This window comes from Equus asinus, chromosome 14 (genome assembly GCF_041296235.1).
Source record: "Equus asinus isolate D_3611 breed Donkey chromosome 14, EquAss-T2T_v2, whole genome shotgun sequence".
In the NCBI taxonomy this organism is placed as follows: Eukaryota; Metazoa; Chordata; class Mammalia; order Perissodactyla; family Equidae; genus Equus; species Equus asinus.
In genome coordinates, this window is record NC_091803.1 from 49,595,240 (window position 1) to 49,616,064 (window position 20,825).

The following is a 20,825-nucleotide window of genomic DNA, read 5'->3' on the forward strand; positions in this document are numbered from 1 at the left end:
CCTCCCGCGTGTCCCCAGGCCCTCATTACCTACCTGCAGGCAGTGCAGGCTGCACCTGGAGCCCAACAGTCCCCCACCCTCCCCCACCCCGCTCCCGCTGGAGCTCCTGTCTGGGCAGAGGGGACTCCTGGAGTCCGTCCAGCCTTGCGGAGCAGGGGGCTGTGTGTGTCTGCACAGCCTCCTGGCCCCGCACCCCAGAGGTTCGCAGTGTCCAAACACAGGGATCCCGGGTCCCACGCACACGGTGAGGTGCAATCAGGAGACACACAGCCATCACTCAAGTGTTTATTGACTGAGCTGTGTCAGTATGGCAGGGTGGGGTCTCTGTTGGCTGTGGGGACCTGGACGATTCCAATGGCCCGTCCTTGGGGAGAAACAGACACTGATCCAAAACAGAACCCCCTGGGTGCAGTGCTGAGAAGGGAGCTTGGAGGGCTGGTCTTAATACCTAAACAAACGTGGGGTGAGTAGCCAGGGGTCAGCCCGCACAGAGAACAAGGGTGAGCTGGACCTTGGGCTGAGGACAGCCGGATTGAAGGCCGAGGTCTGAGCTGGGGAGGAGGCAGAATGCCAGCCTGAGTCCTTCCACCCCATCCACCCCCACCTTCATTTCTGAGGACGCCCAGGGATCAGACCCACCCTTTCCCAAAGGTGCCCCTATCTGAGCAGGAGGCCAGCAGGCCATGGGTGCCAGAGAGCTGCCCCCCTTGCGGCCCCACCCGCCCACAATCTTTCAAGGCAGGATCCCCCCAGCTGGGGCCCAGGCCCTTCTAGGGCCCCATCCCTGCTGCCCCTTCCCTGGGACGATGGGTGTCAGTCAAGGAAGCCAGTTGTCCCCAGGCTGGGGACAGCTCCGGCCTCTGGTGGTCTCCAGCCTCTGTGGATGCCCCCCATCCAGAGGACAGCCAGGCCTGGGGCCAGCCTGACCCGCCCGTGTGGGGGGAGGAGTTCACTGGGGGACAGTGCCCTGGCAGAGGTAGGGGCCCCCCAGTGCCCCGGCCGGGACTCCTGCGGGACCTGGCCTTGTGGGCAGTGGAAATAGATTCAGACAGCTATGTCTGAGGCTGCTGGCCAAAGGAAAAACCCCCATCCTGCCCCGCCCCCAGCTCCCCCTGAGTGGGGAGGGGAGGGGAGGGACTCTATCCCTGAAAAGCAGAAATAGACCTGTTTGCACCTCTTAAAAATGTCCCCAGCAAAGGCGGGGGTGGGGGCGAAGCTGTTGGAGGAGAGAAAAAGGGCCAAGATTGAGCCCCCAGCCCTGGGGCGAACCTTGGGGGTGTGGGTGCTTGTTGAGATCCTGCCTCCTCAGTGAAGCCCCTCTCCCACCGTCTAGGGGTATCCTGGATGTGGTCTCTGTCTGCTCCTCCACTGGCCCCACCCAGGCCTCCTGCAGCTGAGGGGAACTGAGCCCGCTGCCACCTTCCCCCAAGCCTCCAAGGGCCCCCATGCAGCACACCTATGCAGCCACAGCGTCACAGCAACCTGGTGGTACACACACAGTCATGTATGGGATCAAACAATTGCAGGGACACACTCCTAGGGCAGTCAGACCCCTCATGTGACCCCACAGCCCCCTCCACTGCTGGTCCCCACATCCTGAGGGTGCTAGGGTGCTGCACGTAGGGTGGGTATGCGGGGCGGGGGGGACAGCAGACCTGAAACCTTTGTCCCCCACCGCAGCCCACCTTCGCCCCGGGGCCCCTCTCCTGGAGCCCCTCCCCGCACGGAGCTCCCTCCCTCTCCCAGAGCCCCCTCCTCTCCCAGGTGGGCCCCGATTCCCTCACAAGCCCCCTCGCAAGGTCCCCAGCGAGTCCCTGGGGCAGGGTCTGAGGTTCTCGTGTCGTGGGGGAGACTCCTGGGGCGCCGGCCGGTTCCGCACCCGGAGTGGGCGCTGGGCCGACCCAGGCCGCGCAGCCGCCCAGGGTTAACTGGGGCGGGGCGGGGCGCGGCCGGGCGCGGGGCGGGGCGGCGGGACACCCTCACCCTCCCGGCGGTCGCCATGGCCGCCGGCCCCGCGCCCCCCGGCGGGTGCCCCCGCGCGCAGAGGCCGCATCTGAGCAAGGTGGGTGCCGGGCGGACGTCCCACCGTGCCCCAGGTTCCCGGCATCCGAGGGCAGGAGGGGCCGGAGAGGAGTGGGTGCGGGTGCGCGCGAGTGTGGACGCTGCGCGAGCACGCGAGTGTGGACGCGGGGCTGGGGGCGCTGGCTCTGTGTGGGGCGGAGCGGCGCCGGGCGGGCGGCGGAAACCCCCGAGCCCCTCGCGTCTGTCCGCTCCCCCAACCCCCGCTCGCGCCTCCACCTCCAGCCGCGGCCTGAAATACCCCATCGCTGCGCGTTAATCCCCTCTGAGCGCCCTGATCCGGGCAGCCTGGCCGGTCCGGGAATCAGGGTCTCGGGTGGGGGAGGCCGGCCAGAGCGGACCCTCAAGGCCCCCTTCGCCCAGATGGAGCGGGTGGTCGTGAGTATGCAGGACCCCGACCAGGGCGTGAAGATGCGGAGCCAGCGCCTGCTCATCACTGTCATCCCCCACGCGGTTGCCGGTGAGGGGCCGCGGAGTCTGGGGTGGGGGGCGAGCGGCCCTGCCTCGGCCTCCCCCCACCCCAGTCTCTGCTGTGCAGGCAGCGACATCGTGGAGTGGTTGATCCAGAAGTACTGCATCTCGGAGGAGGGTGAGGGGTCGGCCCGCTGCCCGTCCCTCCCCCCACCCCCCTGGGGGTCGCCCTGCGGATGGCCTGGGCTGGGCATCTCCAGCGCACCCACGTCAGACCAAGCCCAGTGTGCTGGGGAGGGGAGCTTGTGGGGTGGGGGGACCAGCTCGGCTCTCCCCGCTGAGCACTCCCCACGCGCCCCCAGAGGCCCTGCACCTGGGCACCCTCCTCGTGCGCCACGGCTACCTGTACCCACTGCGGGACCCCCTCAGCCTCCTGCTCCAGCCAGACGACACGCCCTACAGGTTCCAGGTCAGGCTCAGCTGGGAGCAGGTGGAACGTCCCCCCCTCCAGCAGCCCAACGAGTGGGGACCCCTGGAAGGGGCAGGACTGGGGTTGGAGCAGGGTACTGGGTGATTTCACTGCAGGCCTGGTGGTCCAGCCACGCTTCCCCAAATGGCCTGGACTGGAAGGGCCCTTGTGGTAGAGACACCAAGTTAAGGGGCGGGACTTTCAATTTTTCTGGGGCCACAGTAGGGCCCCCATAAAGGGTAGTGCCTGGGGAGGATCCTCCAGGGGTCCTTTGACCCCCGCCCCTGAAGGAGGCTGTGTGGGGCTTGAGTGCAGGAGCCCTCCACCTCACTGTGTCCTCAGTCATGACGGACGCCCCCTCCTGCCCTCCCTGGCCACAAACAGGCACCCAGGCTGGGCCTGCCCTCAGTCCCTGCCCCTCCCTGGCCCCTCAGCACAGGCTGTGACTGCAGTGGGGACTTGGGCCCCTCCCCACCCTGCCCTGGGGCTGCGCCTCGGAGCCCGGAGTCAGGGAGGCCATCCCTGCACAGGGCCCCAGGCATGAGTGGAGCTTGGTTCAAGGTGGAGAGAATGGCCTGGGTCAGTGACCCTCAGGGCCATGGGCGGACAGGCAGATCCTGGCAGCCAGCCCATTCTCCTCCCAAGGGACCTGAGAGGGTGGGGGCAACTCCTGGGGAGGGAAGGCCCAGGAGGTCCCAGACATCCTTGTCCCTGCACTGCACCAGACGCCCTATTTCTGGACGAGCACCCAGTGGCCAGCCGCCGAGCTGGACTATGGTGAGTGGGGAGCGGCAGGCTAGCCTGCACAAGCTCCCAGGACTGGTGGCCGCTGGGTAATGCCAAAGGGAAGGAGGGGCAGAGATTGCTCTTTGCAGCCTGTCCCCCTGTCCTTCCAGCCATCTATCTGGCCAAGAAGAACATCCGAAAGCAAGGAGCATTGGTCGACCATGAGAAGGTGGGCTCCCCGCCAGGCTGAGTCCAACCCTTGGACCTCAAGCCCCACTTGTGGCCCCAGGGCCTCACAGTTTGCCCTGGAGCCCACAGCCCAGGCCCCAGGATAATGCACAGGCGCGCAACCTCTAAGGCTCAGAGCCGGGCACGGGAGGGGTCACCCACTGAGACCTCGACCCCCCAGGAGCACTACAACCAGCTGCACAGGAAGATCAGCCACACGTGGGACCTGGTAGTGATGCAGGCGAGGGAACAGCTGCGGTGAGGCCCGGCCCTGCAGCCGTGGGACCAGAAGGCACGGCCGGCTTGGCTGCCTGCCCGGGCCCTGGCCTGAGGGGGTGGGGGAGGCGCTGTGGTGGGCACGGTGTCCTCCCAACGCCACCTCCTCCCCAGAGCAGCTAAGCAGCGCAGGAAGGGGGACAGGCTGGTCATCGCGTGCCAGGAGCAGACCTTCTGGCTGGTGCACAGACCCCCGGTGAGCCCCGTGTGGGGATGGGGCGGGTTGCGGACGGCAGTGGGGTCCTGCTGGGAGTCGGTGTGTCTTGCTCAAACGCTCACGCAGACCTGTGCTTTGAGCCTGTGGGAAGGACGTGCCTTTTGGGGTCCTGGTGGGTGACGGGAGGTTCTAGTTATGTGGCTCATCCGAACCCAGAGACCACAAGGCCAGGCCTCGCTGCCCCACACTCCCGGACCCCAGGACAAACCAATTTCTCTCCAGGTCTGAGGGAAAGGCACTGGGAAGCAGAATGGGGGTCCTGAGGACCCTTGGGAGGAGGCAAAGTGGAGCCAGAGCATGAGGGACAGAGGTCAGAGGCCAAGAGCTTCTGGTGGGTTCGTGCCTTACCCAGGGCCGTGGTCCTCATGGGTTGTTTGAGGTCCCCTATTGTGTGGACCTGTAGAGAGATGAAGTGGGCACAGCCAGGGGTGGCCGGGCAGTCACAGCTACCGTGAATGGAAGCTCCTGTGGGAAAAATCCATGAAAAAAAGTGAGAGGGACCCACAGCCCATCCAGTGTGTGTGGGGCGGGGGGATCTGGGAAAACAACTCGTCGTGCACCTGAGGGCCAGGCAAGAGGGCATAGTGGGCGTGGCCCCAAGGCTGTGCGCATGGCCTGGGGTCGGCCAGGCTGGCCATGAGGGGTGGGGGTCCATGTGGAGGGGACCTCAGGGCGAGTGGGCATGAGGCGGCGGTGAGGGAGGGGCCAGCCCGGGGTGTGTGACTGAGGGAGGGGCGGTGGGACGTACGGCTGTGGTGAGGGACTCTCTGGAGAACGTCAGGTTTCTGCTTGAGCAGGGGGCTTGTGGAGGTGAGCTTGGCGGAGGCGAGGAAGAACGGGGAGCTTTGGGGAGAAAGTCAAGGATTTCGCCTGAGTGGCAGAGCCAGGCTGGGGCGAGGTGTGCATGTGGAGCTCAGGGGGCCATGCGCTGGGCGAGGTGCTGGAGAGGAACTTGGAGCCGGCTCTGGGAGGGGAGGTGACCAGGAGCTGGGAATGGGCGGAGAGGGGACTCAGAGAGGCTCAAGGCTCAGGCTCCTGGGTTCCTCTGAATCTGTTTTCACACTAACGCATGACATGTGGCTGCAGAGCTTCGGCATTGGAGGCTAGTGGGGGCAGGAACGTAGCCCTGGGCTGGGTCTCAGCAGCCCACCTCAGCCCCCCACCTCATCTCCTCTCCCCTCTGCAGCCGGGGGTCCCCAGCGTGCTGGAGCAGGGTCCAGAGCGGGGCTCCTGCACAGCCAGACGAGTGCAGATGGTGAGGACCCTGCACGCAGCCCCCAGCCCCCCCCCAACCCCTGCACCACTGTGGGACTACTTGGGGGGGCTGCCGTCCATCCTTCTGTCCATTTGTCCATCCAAATGGCAATTGACGCAGCTGCTCCGCTGCATCACTGCCCCGCTCCTGGTCTCCCTCTCCCCTCGCTCAGTCCCCTTTCCCAGCCCCCTGCTAACTCTCGCCTTCTCTCGCCTCCCACCTGCTGCCCTGGGTGCAAGTAAGTGCGATGACTACGGGCGGGGGGATGGGGGTGCTCTTCCCCAAGACCAGGGCAGCATCAGGGTCCACAGGGAGTTGGAGGGGTGACAAGCAGGGCCATGGGCCTGAGGGACTTGGGCCAGACCAGCCACCTCCCTCCAAGGCCTCTGGTGGCCTCTGGAACCAGAGGGAACTGGACCTGCACAGACATGTCCAAACTTTGTAACAGCAGGGCCCTCTGTTCAAATCCTGTGAAATCTAAAATACGGAACAGGTTCGCCTGGGGCCTTACTGATAAAGCTTCTTCCTAACCTCGAAACCCTAAGCTCACGGTCATAGGTTTATAGTTCCCCCATCATAAAGTCGGTCAGAGAGAACTGAGAAAGACTGAAATCACAGGCCTCCTGAGGGTGCTGTGGCCCTCGCCTCCGCCTGTTCCCGTGTTGGTTGTGAGTGTTGGGAGGGGCCAGTCATTCCGTGGTCACACTCTGTCCCAGAGCCCATGAGCAGACGGCAGGCGGGGTCTGAGCTCTGCACACAATGAGTTAAACTTGGAGATAAGTTAACAAGGCCAGGGGCCCAGCATGAGCCCATAGCAGCATCTCTTGTGCATAGGTTGTTTATATAAAGGATCTAAATACATCTGAAAATATGAAAGAGTGACAATTGGGGAACCTCAAAGCAACTTTGAGAACCTAAGGGCTCCATGGAACATTCTGGAAAACGCCAGACCATAGGCCCCTAGACGTTTCCTGGGAAGTCAGACCCCTCATTGGAGGAGGGGGCTCTGAGGGCTGGGACAGGGGTGGGATGTCAGTCCCCAACAGGGGCCTGCCTCCTGACTGCAGCCCACCCGGCCCTTTCCAGACCAAGAACATGGATTTCTACAGGCGGGAGGTATGTCCTGGGGGCCACTGGGAGGGGAGGGCTGGCTGACCCCTGCCCAGGCCACCTCACAGGTCTCGTGTCCCAGATTGAGTACTGCAGGAAGGCGCTGGGCCGGACCCGGGTGAAGTCCTCAGTCTGCCTCGAGGCGTGAGTGGGATGGGGGGTGGTGGCTGGGGACCCCCAGCCCAGAACCCAGACCCTCCTCCCTGGCCCTTGTCCCCACAGCCCCTCCCTGCCCTGGCCCTGGCCCATCCCCACCCCCAGGTACCTCAAGTTCAGCAGCCAGCACGGGCCACATGACCCCATCATGTCTGGGTGCCTGCCCAGCAACCCTTGGATCGCAGACAGCGACACCTACTGGGTCGTGAACGCACCCAGGTGAGCCCAGGATGGCCCGTGTCCTCCCCACCTCCCTACCTGCCCCACATTCCTTGTGCTCCTGGCCAACCCCGCCCTCTCCCCCAGCGTGGCTGCGCCCACGAAGCTCCGTGTGGACCGATGGGGCTTCAGTTTCCGGGAGCTCTTGGAAGACCCCGTGGGACGCGCCCATTTCATGGAATTTCTCAGGAAGGAGTTCAGTGGTGAGAAGCTAGAGGCCCTGCTCAAGGTCCCAGGGCGGAACACCCCCGACCCTGTTCCCACCAGCCCTGCCTGCAGCTCGGGGTGGGCCTGACCTGGTGCCTGGACCCCCAGCCGAGAACCTCAGCTTCTGGGAGGCATGCGAGGAGCTGCGCCACGGAGGGCAGGCCCAGGTCCCCGCCCTGCTGGACGCCGTGTACGAGTGAGTGCTGAGTGGCGGGTGCTGGCCGGCGGCCGGCTGGGGTGAAGAGCCTGGACCACCCGGCTGTTCCCCGTACACAGGCAGTTCCTGGCCCCTGGTGCCGCCCGCTGGGTCAACATCGACAGCCACACGATGGAGCGGACCCTGGAGGGGCTGCGCCGGCCCCACCGCTACGTGCTGGACGACGCCCAGCTGCACATCTACATGCTGATGAAGAAGGTGGGCACCCCCTCCCTATGCCGCCTGGGAGGCTCAGGGGCATCCAGCCCAGGCCAGGCCTCAGTGCCCCCCACCCCCAGAGCAGGGTCAAAGGGCCACTGCCCTGGAGCCCTGTCTATACACTCACGCCCCCAGGGGGCTGCCCTTACTCTGCCCTTTATAGCAGAACAAACTGAGCCTCCGAGGGGCTGCCCCAGGCACGCGCTTAATGAGGGCCCAGCGCTGACTTTAAGAAGCATTTTAATAGGGAACAATTCAGATATACACAAAAATAAAGTGAAATGATGAATCCCCTGGAACCTACTGCCTGGCTTCAAAAATGGTCACCCAGGGCCTGTCCAGACTCACGGTCACTCCCGCCCGCTGCACCCACCCCATGACTTTAGCGCCGTTTCCAGCCTTCCTATCTGCAGGTGTTTCGGGAAGTTCCTCTGAAGGACATGGACCTTCTCCCTTTTCAACTTGACCGCACATGCCAGCATCACATGCTGAACACGAGCAGCTTTCCCTCCACGGCCTCAGTCGGGGTCCTCGCTCCCCAACGGCCTCCCTCCGTGTTCGTTCTTGTTGCCACTGCAAAAACACGCCCCCAGCTTGGTGGCTTAAAGCCATACAGATTTATGCTCTCACAGTTGTGGAGGCCAGAAGTCTGACACGGTCTCCCTGGGCTAACGTCAAGGGGTCTGCAGGGCTGGTTCCTTCTAGAGGTTCCAGGGGAGAATCCATTTCTGGCCTTTTCCAACTTCGGAAGGCGCCGCATTCATTGGCTCCCGGCTCCTTCTCCCATCCTCGCAGCCGGCAGAGCACAGCTTCAGATTTCTCTCTCTCTGACGCTCCTGCCTCCCACTTCAACTTATAGGGGCCCCTGTGATCACGCTGAGCCCGGCTGGGTCATCTGGGGTGCCTCCCAACCTCGAGAGCATTAACTTGATCACATCTGCAGAGTCTCTCTGCCTTTTAAGGGACATAGTCACAGCTTCCAGGGCCCAGGGCTTGACATCGCTGGGGGCTTTTATTCTTTATACCACGGCCTAGAAATAGTTCTCTTTCTATTTTCTTTTCAATTTGCTTGAATTTGGATCCAAACGAGGTCCATACCTTAGAATTGATTAAGTCTCTTAAGCCTCTTTTTGAAGTGTCGGTTTCTTCTCTAGATCTTTTTTTTCTGATTTCTGGTTTTGTTTTGGAGGAATTGAGTCCTTTGTCCTGTAGCATTTCCCACCGTCTGGATTTTTGCTGACCACACCCCTGTGGCATCTTGGACGTGTTTCTCTTTGAGGTCTCCCCTGTGTTTCTGCAAATCGGTAGTCACATTTAAAGTTTGTCAGATTCATCTTCGGTTTCATTGTTTGTGTCTTTGGTCGGTTTTGTCAAGAATATTTACTGCAGAGATGTGCTTGCTGTGTCTCTCCATCAGGAGGTCTGAGAGCTCCGCCCCCTCCTCTCTCTGTGACGTATACAGCAACTCACAATCGTGGCTCAGATCCGTGATTTCTTTAGGGTTTGACGTTCTGATCCCATCACGGCTGAGCTGGAAGCTTCCTGTGAGATGCCTCCCTCGCCTGATCTTTGCTGGCCCAGCGGCCCCATCCTAGAAGAAAAGCAGAATCAGTGCTCGATTCTTTCCTTTTTTACCACTTTTAAAAATAATAAGTGGGACCCCCTCGTATCTGCGAAGGGTGGTCAGTGAGGGTGGGATGTTTTTAATACCCTCATAAATTCACATTTTCACCAGATTTGATGGGTTTTTATTCTTACATGATGTTCAGAGTGCCACGTCTCCGGCCAGCTGGCTCTTGAGTCATTTGATGTGCCCCGCCGGCCCCGGGGGCTTCCTTGCTTTCTCGCATGGTGGCTTGTCCCACAGCACAAATTTGGACTCCTCCTGCCCGGACGTAGAGGCAGCAATTTCCACAGAAGCCCTGGCCCTTTTTCCAGGGTGGTGTTTAGACACCTTGACCTGCACTCCAGTTGTGTCATTGAGACTGGGGTGGCCATCGTGCTCAGGCCTTTCAGTGGACAGAAGTGGGACATAGGTGTGTTTTAAATAAAATCTATCCAGAGTTCATCCTAAGACCTGTAATTCAGATCCAGGATTGCCACTTCCTCAAGTTCCTTGACCTTCCCTCTCTGTCGTCACTCCCCTACCGAAGATCTTTCCATCTGCTTTTCTTGAAGTTCACGCGGGAGCACCGACGAGCAGCACAGCTCTGCCGTTTACAATGCAGTCACAAAAACGGCTTCCTTCTTTCCCTTTTCTGTCCTTGGTGTGTGTCCTACGGGGACGTCTCCACGAACAGCTCCGCCATGTGGTTCGGGTGGTGTCACCCACCAGATGCCCAGCTAGACTTGTTCCACTTCACTTTCAGTGTTTGCGGATTACTTATTTATTTATTTTAAGATTTTATTTTTCCTTTTTCTCCCCAAGGGCCCCCGGTACATAGTTGTGTATTTTTAGTTGTGGGTCCTTCTAGCTGTGGCATGTGGGACGCCACCTCAGCATGGCCTGGTGAGAGGTGCCATGTCCGCGCCCAGGATCTGAACCAGCGAAACCCTGGGCCCCCGAAGCAGAGCACGCGAACATAACCACTCAGCCATGGGGCCGGTCCCCTTATTTTATTTTTATAATTATGTAAAATATCGACACAGTTTCAAAATCCAGTCTACGAAACAAAGTACATTCAAATAAACCTGCTCGTGTCCCTGCCCCTCCGTCTTCCCTTCTTCCCACTAATGTTAACAACTTGACTTTTATATTTATTTGTCTTTTAAAAATATGAGCAATTCAGTTCGTAGACTCCCCTTCCTCTTTACTGAACACTATGCAGTTTTCCTCAACCTTGTTTTTTATTTGGCTCCATGTCCTTGCCCTCACTCTGCTGTTACACAGAGAACCGGGGTACGCTGGCTCCCTGTGACAGCTGCTCAGGAGTCCCCTGCTGGAGGGGCCGTGGTCCGTGCTCCAGGCATGGGCACTGGGCTCCTACCCTCCTTTTGCTGGTAAATGGCCCAGCTGGATGGGAGCCCAGGTCTCCCTGAGGCTGTCTGACTTGGTGTGGCAGGTCTGGGACCGCCACCTCCAGCACTGTCCCCTGGGGGACCTGAGGGTTGGAGGAGACCACAGCAGCGCCAGCTGCACCGCGGGGAAGCTGGCTGAGGCGAGGGGCTCAAGGGGTCAGGGCTGCACACTGTCTCTTGCAGGATTCCTATCCCAGGTTCCTGAAGTCCGACATGTACAGAGGCCTGCTGGCGGAGGCCGTGGTCCCCCCGGAGACCAAGCGGCGGTGAGCCGCGGTGGGGCCCAGCGCCTGGAGCCGGCCAAGCCCACAGCGAGGTGGGCAGGAGGTCACCGCCCTGCACTCAGGCCCGGTCTTGCCCCCAGGGTGTTCCCGTTCATGCGGAAGCCCAGGCGCTCAAGCCCCAGCCCTGCTCTCCTCGCTTCCAAGGAGCCCGCTGCCGCTGCTGGCGGCCCCAGGGGTGGTGACGGGGAGGCCTAGGTGGGCCTGACAGCAGGAGGAGGTGGCCATCCTCGACTCTCATCACTGTGCCCTTGGTCCTGGAAGCTGCTGAGACCCCGGCACGGCGTCCCCTCGTGCCCAAAGGACCTGGCCTTGCTGCAGGGCCAGGAGCCTCTCGTGGGCTTCCCACCTTTCCCTTGGGTCCCCCCCTCCCCAGAAGGGACCGGTCCAGGTGCTGGCTCCAAGGGAGGGGCTGTCATTGGCCGAGCTTGGGTCACCTGGAGAACGGGGAGATGGGATGGGCAGACCAGACTGCTGCCACGCGGAGCTCCTGGCGTTCTGTGGTCTTCAGCTGAATGGCACTGGGTGCCCACGCCCATCCCCAGAACCATTAAATGGGCGGTGAATACCTGGGGAGCAAGATGCACACACAGACTGGCGGTTTCCCGCAGGCAGCACTTGCCTGTGGTGAGGACGTGCCGGCCTCAGGGCGAGTTCACCCGCTCCACTCGCCCGCAGGATGCTGATGGGGACCCACAGAGGTGGGGACACACGGAGCTCCCCCAACTCCACTGGGGCCGTGCTCAGCCTTCCGACGAGCACAGAGCCGTGTGCGCAGGCATCGCCCTAGCCTCAGCCGTCACTGCGTGTCTCAGACCTCGTCCTGAAGGTGCACCTCCGTCTGGTCTCCTTGAGGCCGTGGCTTCTCCGCCAGAGTCGTACAGAGGTGGCTCCCGTGTCGTCACCCCTCTGACAGCCGTCCTGGTTCATGGCCAGGGCAGATCTTTGCCAGGGCTGACAGGTGGAGTCTTCGGGGGAAGAGGTGGTGACACCCATCACCATCTCTCGTGGGGCCCCCAGACGCAGGCTGAAGGTGCAGCCACTCCTCTGGGAGGCAGCTCTGACTGACACAGCTGGGATGCCACCCTTCCCACAGGGCTGGCCCCCTCCCTCCCTCTCCTGCCCACGCCTGGCACAGAAATAAAAGACCTTCAGCCATCACTCTAGGCCCTGCTGCTGTGGTCCATATTGTGGCGTGAGTGTAGATGTAGGGTGTGTGTGCATACGTGTGCGGGGGGTTTGCGTGCGTGTGTGCATGTGTGTGTGGTGTGTGAGCATGTGTGCGTGTGGGGGTGTGTGTGCATGAGGTGTGCAGTGGTGAGGGAGGTGGTGAAGGACAATGAGGGGAGTTCACTGTCAAAGGCGGTGGCTTGGATGGTCCCATGTGTGGGGTCCACAGCAGAGGAAGGACCCAGCCCTCAGTCCCCAGGCTCAGACGTGGGGTGTGGTCCTTGGGGAGAGTGGGGAACGTTCTTTGTGTTCTGGCAGGACAAGGATGTGAGTGCGCCAGGGGACAGTGAGGAAACCAAGTCCAAGGGCCCCATGGTGGGGAGACCCCTAGTGTTGAATGCAGGGTCTCCTGGGCTTCTGGTGCCCAAGGCCTCAGAGTTGCAGGGATCCCGGCACAGGCCGACCCCCAGGCACCGAGTGACTGTGCGCAGCTGCTTGATTTACAAGTCTAGGTGCAGGATGCCCACCTGTGACAGCGTCCCCTGGCTCAGGTCCCAACTCTGCTTACTGTCCCAGGGCTTGCGGGTGGTTCCTTCCCAGAGCCAGCTCCTCCATCCAGCACTGCAGGCCCGACCTAGACCCTGGGAGACTGTGGGTGGCGCTGAGCCCCAGCCCTGCCCGCCCCTGGTGACTTTCACTCACAGGACTCGTCATCGCAGCCCCGTCATGCTGAGGCCCTATTGGCTGGGCAGCTTTTCACAGGGACAAGGGACATGCTTCATTCAAACTCAGCCCCCTGTCACCCGCCCCAGGCCTTCGGATGTGGTTCTGTGTGGCTAGAAAACAAGGCTTTTGTATTTCAATATCCACAGGAAATTCCGCAGGATCCTCCAAAGCCACGGCCCTCATCACTTTGGTACCCAGATCTGGTCTCACTGAGGCCCCCTGGGGGTCCCCCTGCCAGAGCTCACCCCCAGCCCCTCCCTGGCCAGCCTCGGGGACGCATGGGTGCTGGGGGACTCCTTGCCTGCCCCAGGCAGAGCACATCCACGTCCATGGCCGGGTTTCCGGCTTGCTGTGGGTGGGGCGCTCCGAGAAGCACAGGTAGAGGGTCCCTCACCCCCTCAGCCACCCTCCCCACCCTGCTCCAGCAGCCCGGCCGGCAGCAGATCCACTTCGCCCCTCTGGAGCAGACAGACAGACAGACATGAGGCATGTGCGCCCTCACGGGCTCTTCGGTCAGTGCAAGACGTTTATTCTGCTTTCTTCCTGCGGTGCCTGGGTCAGGCTGCTTTTTCTCATCTGGGCACGGCTGACCGCACAGAGCACCATGGCGGGGCGGGCCTGGGCACACAAGGCACAGAGGTGAGTCCCGCGTCAGGTGACACCGACTGCCGGGGCCGTCCGAGCACCAGGAAGGAGGAGAGGCGCTGGCCACACCCAGGGGTGCAGGGACCCAGGAGACAAGCAGCTCCAGTGTGCATCAAGGGGGCGCGTCCTGCAGCCAGTTCCCTGGGACATTCACAGCACAAGCAGCCAGCACGGGGGCGTGAACCCTCCGAAGGACACCCTCGAGTGGCTGGCGGGCCTCCCGGCCCATACAGCCCCGCCCCCCATGGGCCCAGTCAAGGGGACACCTCAGGGCAAGTCACCACCAGCCACGCTAACGCCTTCCCTTCCTTGCAGTACGAAGGGCGGGGCTGGAACCGCCATCCAGGGCCCACCACCCTCTGAGCGCCATGACCCCAGCGGACAGTGCAGAGAGAAAGGCTCAGACGGGTCGAGGGGAGGGATGTCTGTGGATGGAGCCCAGGCTCTCCCACAGCAACAGCCCCTCTGGCTAGTGGATGAGTGAGGTGGGCCGCCGCAGGGCCAAGCACGGCCCACAGTGGCCCAGGGACACCGCCGGGAAGGCAGGTGGCCTTGAGCATGACCCCAGTGTCCTCACAGCATGCTGGGCAGGAGAGGGCAGAGGCCTGGGCGTCCCCTCGCCCACGCGCATCCCTGGGCAGGACGAGGACCTGGCAGAGAGTGTCGGCAGGGTCGGGAGTGGGGGTCGGAGTGCAGACTGAGTGGGCGAGGGGGCAACGTCCCAGGACCTTTAATGTCAGCAGCTGGAGCCTCTCCCGTAGCTCCGGCGTGGCTAGGCCTCGCTCCGGTACCGCAGGCGCGAGAACCGGTCCCTGACGGTCTCGTCACTGTCAGGCCCGCCCTCGGCCAGGCGGACCACCCTGCTGCTCAGGATGAGGTCCCGCACCTTATGCTTGGCCACGGAGACCAGGCCGGGTACGTCTGGGCTGGCTGGGCCAGTCAGCAGGAGGCAGGCAGCGTGGCGGCTTGGCTCAAACAGGACCGCTGTGGGGGGACACGGCCATCAGGTCTGGGAACCAGCCAGAGCAGCCCTCGCAGCAGGTGGAGCCCAGGCCACGTGGAGGCCGCACCCACCATGGAAGGCGATGATATTGGCAGAGACGTTGGCCAGCTCCAGCAGCACGCTAGGCAGGGTGGGGTGGAACATGTACAGGCTGTGCTGGGCATCTCCGGGCTCCTAGGGCAAGAACAGGCCATGGGGCGTGGGTGACTGGGGCCACGACCAGCTCCATGTCCGGGTGGTAGACACCAAGCGTCCTTGGCCAGGTGGCCAGGCAATGCTGAGCTCACCCCTCACGGGATGCTCCTGACAGTGACGACGCCCAGAGCTGTGTCCACCAGCGTCCCCACCCGGGGCCCAAAAATGCCCATTCTAACTCCACCCACCTGCCGCCTCTCCCCTCAACCAACCCGGACCCTCCTCGGTGTCCTCTAGCTGAACACTGTGCCCGTCTTCCTGTGCCCCCACTTATTCCCAGGTTCCCCTCATCCGCCCCAAGGCAGACCCCAGCCCCGGCTTCCCCTGTGGCCTTTCAGCTGCCGCATCCCGCCCGCTCTCACACAGCTGCTGTTTATCTGGGCTCGCCGGGTCACAGTCACCGGCTAGCTCCTGGCGCCTCAAGGCAGGACCCAGGCCTGTCCGCTGGACTCTGGATGCTCCTGGCGGGCGTGCCCCGAGCACCTGCCCTGCCCGTACCATCTGGTTGGTGCCCATCAGCTCGTGGAGGCCCCAGAAGAAGAAGGCCGAGCGGTGGTCTGCGGTGGGCAGGCTGGTGGACTGAGGGTCCCCGGGGAGGCCCGGGAGGACCTGGCTCCACAGGACGGCCCCGCTGCTGAGGTCCAGGAGCAGGATCTGGGGAGGGAGGGGCAGCGTGCAGGGCTCGGCGGGGCTCGCACAGGCACACGGCCAGCCCTGCCAGCCCTGAGGAGCTGTCCCCCAAGGGCAAACAGGACGGGTCACTGGGGCTCAGCCTCCCGGCCACAGCCAGGTGCCGTTCAGACTAGTTCTCCTCAGCTGTGGACAAAGGCGGGCCCCTCAGAAGGAAGTGCAGCCGACCTGTCTGTCAGTGCCGGTCCCATTTTCAATGACCACGGCCCAGGTGTCAGGCTTGTAGTAGCCGAGGACGGGTTTCCTGGAAGGAGAAGAGGGCAGGAGAACTCACAAGGGCCTCTGGAAGCAGACACCTGGGGACAGGCCCGCTCCACCTTCTTTGGCCACACCTCGGCAGAGCGGGGGCAGCCCATGCCAGGGCCCTGACGGGAAGCCGACACCAGGGGCTTCACCAGCCCCTTGATGTGGGCGCAGGGCAGCACCAGGTGACAGGCAGGAGGCTCTGGCAGAAGCTCATGGCCCTCCAGCCCCCCAGCGTCACCCCCAGGGCCACCAAGGGGATAGGCTGGGGGTGCCTGGCTTGCAGCGATCGCACAGGTTCCTGGAGAAGGACCCCATACCTCAGGACCTGGGCTGCACTGAGGGTCCACCTGGGGGCCAGGTCCTGCCCGTCCAGCAGCTTGCAGGCCTCTGAGCTCACGAGGAGGAGGTCCTCGCCGGCCTTCCCCGGGACCACCATCAGGAAGCGGACAGCTCCAGAGCTAGAGAGGCAGGGGACTGGGCTCAGCACAGAGGTGGTGGGAGGCCGGGACCCCCCATGTGCTGCTGGGCTGCGTCCCTCGGGTTCCCGTGGCACAGCCCGCACTCCCAGTTCTCTGAAACGAGACCCTCCCGGGAGACCAGGAAAAGCCCACTGTCAGGACCCTGTCTTCTCTGCTTTTCATCCGGCTTCTCTTTGCCGACTTTGGCTCATGGTTCCCAACAGCAAGGCCCTCGTCCCCTCCGCCGGCTCGACGGCTCTGGGCACTCGGGAGCGGCCCCGACCCGTGGGAGCTGCCGCCCAGACCAACCTGTGCAGAAGCAGCCTGTGGGTGGTGGCGTTGAGCATGCCCTCCCAGCGGGGGTCTTTCTTCAGGGGGCTGTCCCTCCCGGTCACCTTCTCGTAGAGGCCCTTCACGGAGTAGCCACACAGCGAACCCGCTGTTCAAACATGGAAGAGCCTCAAGTCATGGGGGCCTCTGCCGGGGTCTGGGGAGGAGGTGCGCCCACCAGCCCCGCTTCCAGGACACGCGGCGCCCTCCCCGAGCCTCGGGGAGCTGGGGCTCCTGAGGCTTTCTGAGCCCGATGGTGTTGACTCGCATCCCTGGAATTAAGGCAGAAGCTGACAAGTGTGGCTGCGGTCAGACTTCCTCACACTCTGTCCTCCCCGAGGGGCTGAGCTCCTCTGAGACCAGCACGGCCTCCGAGACCAGCACGGCCTCCGAGGCTGGGGCGGCCCTGGGAAGAGCAGATGTGACATACCGCAGGGGAGAAGGATGTAGGGGGCACCCGCCCTAGTGACGTGCAGCAGGGAGCCGCTGGTCCCGTCTACACCGAGGCTGCCTCGGCGGCCGATCTGGTGCCCAGTGCTGCCTGAATGGACATAGCCATGAACCTGCAACACACAGGAGGGGTCAGCACTCTGTCGTCCGAGGAGGTGGTTGTGATTTAGTGTCTGATACTGGGTGCCTGTGCGCAGCCCTCCTGGGAGACGCGGGCAGCCCCACCTCAGCCCGCGGAGCCCTCCATCCGTGGAGCTTCACCCCAGCGCCGCATGGCACCCATGAGAGGCACTCCCCGCTCCCTGCTCTTGGGGCGGCCGGAAGCTGCCGGCAGGGACAGAGCCTCCCAGTGTGCTGAGTCTGCAGATGCCAGGGGCGCAGGGCCCTGGGCGCATCCCCGGAGAGGTGGTCAGACCCAAACTCTGCTGGGAAGTGGTAGTGGACTGGAGGCAGAGGAGGCTGTGGGGACTCGGGAGGAGCCCTACCTCCCCGTCCTCCCGGGTGAGAACCAGCAGGTCAGGGGCACCATCGGCGTCAACGTCGGGCACCTGGAGCAGAGGGCGCAGCACAGAAGCGTTCCCACCGAAGCTGCTGGGACGGCTCCACAGTGTTTCCCCTAAAGCCAAGTGCAGTGTCACTGCCTGTGGGTGCAGCCCCTTCCCCGCGCTCAGACACACAACCAGCACCAGTGGGAGGCTCCTGGCAGGTGCAGGCCACACCCGCTGAACACTGATTCACGGTGCTGGCGCTCCAGCTGGGCCAGCGACGCTGGGAGCCGCAGAGTCCCCTCCTTTCCGGCTTGTCTGCGTTTTCTGACATTCGGCTCTAGAACATCTTAGGGCCGACGCTCCCCACCCAGAGGGACAGGGCCTGATCGCTACCTCCTGAGGCCTCTCAGGACCCCGTCTCCTGCTGGGGTCACAGGTGGACCCCCTGCCTCCACAAGGGCCTTTCCCCGTGCCCCGCACATGGGAGGGAGAGAGTGAAGTGCATGCTCATGGTGGGACCGAGGGACCACAGGTCCTCACCCAGATATAATCTTGCCCACATCTTTTTTAACTGGAGTCCTCTCCTCTTAAAATATTTCCAGCCTGCTCTTCATTTTCCTCTCTATCCTTGAAACCACAACTGGTAAGGGAAATGCTAACACTCACCAAATTCCTTAGGACCTTGGTAAGCTACGAGGGGCCATCGCTCAGTGCCTAAACATGCCTGTTACACTAAGCGCCTGCAAATCCATGGCACGGACAGGTCCTGGCTGCCCTGGTGGGCTCGATGCGGAGGCACGGCCTGGCTCGCTCTGGCTGCCCCATGTACCGCCCGGGAGCCAGTGGCAGCTCAGCTCCTCCTCACCTCTGCTAACCCCCAGCAGGTGCTCTGCTGTGACCCACGAGCAGGATTTAAACCGGAGGTGACAAGACACCGTGGAGTGTGACATGTCAGAGTAGCTGAGGCATATGATACCTTGTGTGGGAGTTACCTCCCACCCCTGTAATCTCCCTTCCCATCCAGTCACGCCACCCCTGCTGTCACGGGCTGACCCTTCTCAGAGCATCGTGGCCTTGGACCCCCGGCGTGAGGCCCAGGTGAAGCCACAGAGAGAAGTGGCCTACCTGTGAACGAGTCGACTGCGATCAAAGAACTGGGTCTGCCCACGAGGATGCAGGCAGAAGATGCCCCGCTGTCCCTCGGCTGGGGGACGGCGCACTCCACCAGAGCCCCGTCCTGGGCTGCGGGTCTCTCCCAGAGCACGCTGCCGTTGGCCCCTGACACTGCAGCCACAAAGGTGCAGGGAGAGGAAAAGCCTGCAGGGGGAGACCCAACTCTGTGGGCCGGGTGCGCACCCTGCTCCCGGCCACAGCCCCACCGCCTGGGCTCCTTCCCTTTGTCCCTGGGCCCTAGACCCCCAGACTCATGGGTGCCCTGGCGTTCACCCCACAGGGGTCAGCAGCCACCTGGGTGCCTAGACCAGAGCCTGTCTCCTTGTCTCTTTCTAGTCCTGCTAGGAAGGAAGGGCAATGTGACAGTTCCCAGAAATTCCACCAGTGCTCCCCAGATACTGCAGAGCGAGAGGATTCCTCCTCCCACCCCTCCTTTTCCAGAGAAAAACAAAATTACCTTCATCGGCACAGGATTGGTTGATGAAACTGTTGCTGCTGTTGGTACTTTTATAAAGAAAGAGAACATCTTGGATCCTGTCTCTGTTTACATCTTCTGTAGCCAGAAAGTCGTACGTGACTGAAAAAGAAAACCACATACTACGTTCCTCGGGCCGTGTCCGCTGCGAAGGCCAGGCCACGTTGGACACCACCTGTTTCTCTGCTCCGTGGGGCTCCGTGGCAGTGAGCATCCGCCCCCACGAGATCACCAGCACAGGACCTGTGGCTTCTGCCTCACCAGGACGAGCAGTCCCCACGCTCTGCCGCACCAGCAAGGCCGCATGAGCACGACGGGCGCAGGTGCCACGTGTGAGCTTTAGGGAGGGACAGTGTCACACACGGATGTTCTGAAACCTTCTCTTCAGGAAGGGACCCTCCCCTACATCCGCTTGGGATCTGGAGTCCACATTCCATACTCGTAAGGTCTACTCCTTCCTTTCATTCAAGGACTCAAATGACAAACTATATGCTTTAAAATGAAACAACAAAAGAATGAAGTTGGCCCCTTACCTCACACCATACATAAAAATGAACTCAAAATGGATCAAAGACCTAAGCTTTAGAGCTAAAACTATATTGGGGCCAGCCTGGTGGTGTAGTGGTTAAGTTTGCACACTCCACTTCAGCAGCCCAGGGTTCGCCGGTTCAGATCCCGGGTGCAGATCTACACACTGCTCATTACTCCATGCTGTGGCAGCATCCCACATACAAAAGTAGAGGAAGATCGGCACAGATGTTAGCTCAGGGCCAATCTTCCTCACCAAAAGAAAAATTAATAAAATAAAGATTTCCCAGTGGGAAAACAAACAAACAAACAAAAGAGCTCAAACTACAAAAGAAAAAACATAAGGAAAAATCTTCATGACATTGATTTTGGAGATGATTTTTTTAATATGACACCAAAAGCATAGGCAACAAAAAATAGATAAATTGGACTTCATCAAAATTAAGAACTTTTGTGCATTAAGGACACTACCAAGAGAATGAGGGGCCGGCCTCGTGGCTGAGTGGTTAAGTTCATGTGCTCTACTTCAGGGGCCTAGGGTTTCGCCACTTCAAATCCTGGGCACAGACACGGTACCGCTCATCAGGCCATGCTGAGGTGGTGTCCCACATAGCAGAGCCAGAAGGACCTACAACTAGAATACACAACTATGTACTGGGGGGGCGCTTTGGGGAGAAGAAGAAAAAGAAAAAAGAGAGAGAGTGAAAAGACAATCCACAGATTAAAAGAAAATACTCACAAATCATCTATCTGATAAAAAATTAATATCCAGAATATATAAAGAACTCCTACAACTCAACAACAAAAAAGAAAACCCAAGTGAAAAATGGGCAAAGGACTTGTATAGACATTTCTTCTAGGAAGATATACAAATGACCATAAGCACATGAACAGATGCCCAACATCACTAGTAATGAGGGAAAAGCAAATCGAAACCATAACAAGACACCATTTCACACTTGTTCAGACAGCTGTTATCTAAAAACAGAGAGAGAGAAAACAAGAGCTGGAGAAACTGGAGCCCTGTGTTTTGCTGGTGGGAACATAAGACGGTGCAGCCCCTGTGGAAAACAGTCCAGCAGTTTCTCAAAAGTTAAACACAGAATTAGCATGTGACGCAGCAATTTCATTCTTCGGGGATACACCCGAAATAACTGAGAGCAGGGGTTCAACTAAGCACT

At 61.3% G+C, this 20,825-nt stretch overlaps 2 protein-coding genes across 12 annotated transcripts in view; one reads left to right on the forward strand and one right to left on the reverse strand.

The window, feature by feature from the left end:
• Positions 1 to 1,558: 1,558 nt before the first annotated feature.
• Positions 1,559 to 12,228, forward strand: RGS11 (regulator of G protein signaling 11). Of its 6 annotated transcripts, none has more exons than XM_014848841.3 (17): positions 1,578 to 2,062; positions 2,443 to 2,539; positions 2,618 to 2,668; positions 2,853 to 2,959; positions 3,685 to 3,736; positions 3,856 to 3,914; positions 4,095 to 4,171; positions 4,304 to 4,385; positions 5,593 to 5,661; positions 6,748 to 6,777; positions 6,854 to 6,915; positions 7,033 to 7,146; positions 7,234 to 7,349; positions 7,462 to 7,549; positions 7,630 to 7,768; positions 10,970 to 11,052; positions 11,151 to 12,228. In XM_014848841.3, the coding sequence occupies exons 1-17, from the start codon at positions 1,631 to 1,633 to the stop codon at positions 11,263 to 11,265; spliced, it is 1,773 nt and encodes a 590-aa protein (XP_014704327.2). In that variant the 5' UTR covers positions 1,578 to 1,630; the 3' UTR covers positions 11,266 to 12,228. The 6 variants fall into 6 exon arrangements, with proteins under 6 accessions (XP_070341445.1, XP_070341446.1, XP_070341443.1 ...); XM_070485343.1 differs by having other exon boundaries at positions 6,754 to 6,777; XM_070485345.1 differs by having other exon boundaries at positions 1,567 to 2,062; positions 5,593 to 5,660; positions 6,748 to 6,915; positions 10,970 to 11,102; positions 11,746 to 11,882.
• A 1,247-nt stretch (positions 12,229 to 13,475) lies between these two features.
• Positions 13,476 to 20,825, reverse strand: part of FAM234A (family with sequence similarity 234 member A) — a 35,992-nt gene continuing 28,642 nt past the window's right edge. For 4 of the 6 annotated variants that reach the window (XM_070485347.1, XM_014848836.3, XM_070485349.1 and 1 more), the window contains 10 exons: positions 19,099 to 19,218; positions 18,594 to 18,785; positions 17,466 to 17,596; positions 16,961 to 17,093; positions 16,510 to 16,639; positions 16,060 to 16,200; positions 15,665 to 15,740; positions 15,305 to 15,460; positions 14,683 to 14,785; positions 13,476 to 14,592 (listed from right to left, as the gene is read on the reverse strand). In XM_070485347.1, the coding sequence (XP_070341448.1) occupies positions 14,381 to 14,592; positions 14,683 to 14,785; positions 15,305 to 15,460; positions 15,665 to 15,740; positions 16,060 to 16,200; positions 16,510 to 16,639; positions 16,961 to 17,093; positions 17,466 to 17,596; positions 18,594 to 18,785; positions 19,099 to 19,218 (1,394 nt within the window). In that variant the 3' untranslated portion in view covers positions 13,476 to 14,380. Of the gene's footprint in view, positions 14,593 to 14,682; positions 14,786 to 15,168; positions 15,461 to 15,664; positions 15,741 to 16,059; positions 16,201 to 16,509; positions 16,640 to 16,960; positions 17,094 to 17,465; positions 17,597 to 18,593; positions 18,786 to 19,098; positions 19,219 to 20,825 lie in introns of all 6 variants that reach the window. The other 2 variants (XR_011494414.1, XR_011494416.1) reach the window with 1 other exon arrangement.

What these genes read in the sequence shown, in the direction of transcription:
- RGS11 (XM_070485342.1), top strand. Translation starts at nt 1,631, where the DNA reads ATGCGGGGCGGGGGGGACAGCAGACCTGAAACCTTTGTCCCCCACCGC. An exon ending in CATTGGTCGACCATGAGAAG is followed by an intron (nt 3,915 to 4,094) that starts GTGGGCTCCCCG and finishes TCGACCCCCCAG; the next exon opens with GAGCACTACAACCAGCTGCA. An exon ending in ACAGCCAGACGAGTGCAGAT is followed by an intron (nt 5,661 to 6,747) that starts GGTGAGGACCCT and finishes GGCCCTTTCCAG; the next exon opens with ACCAAGAACATGGATTTCTA.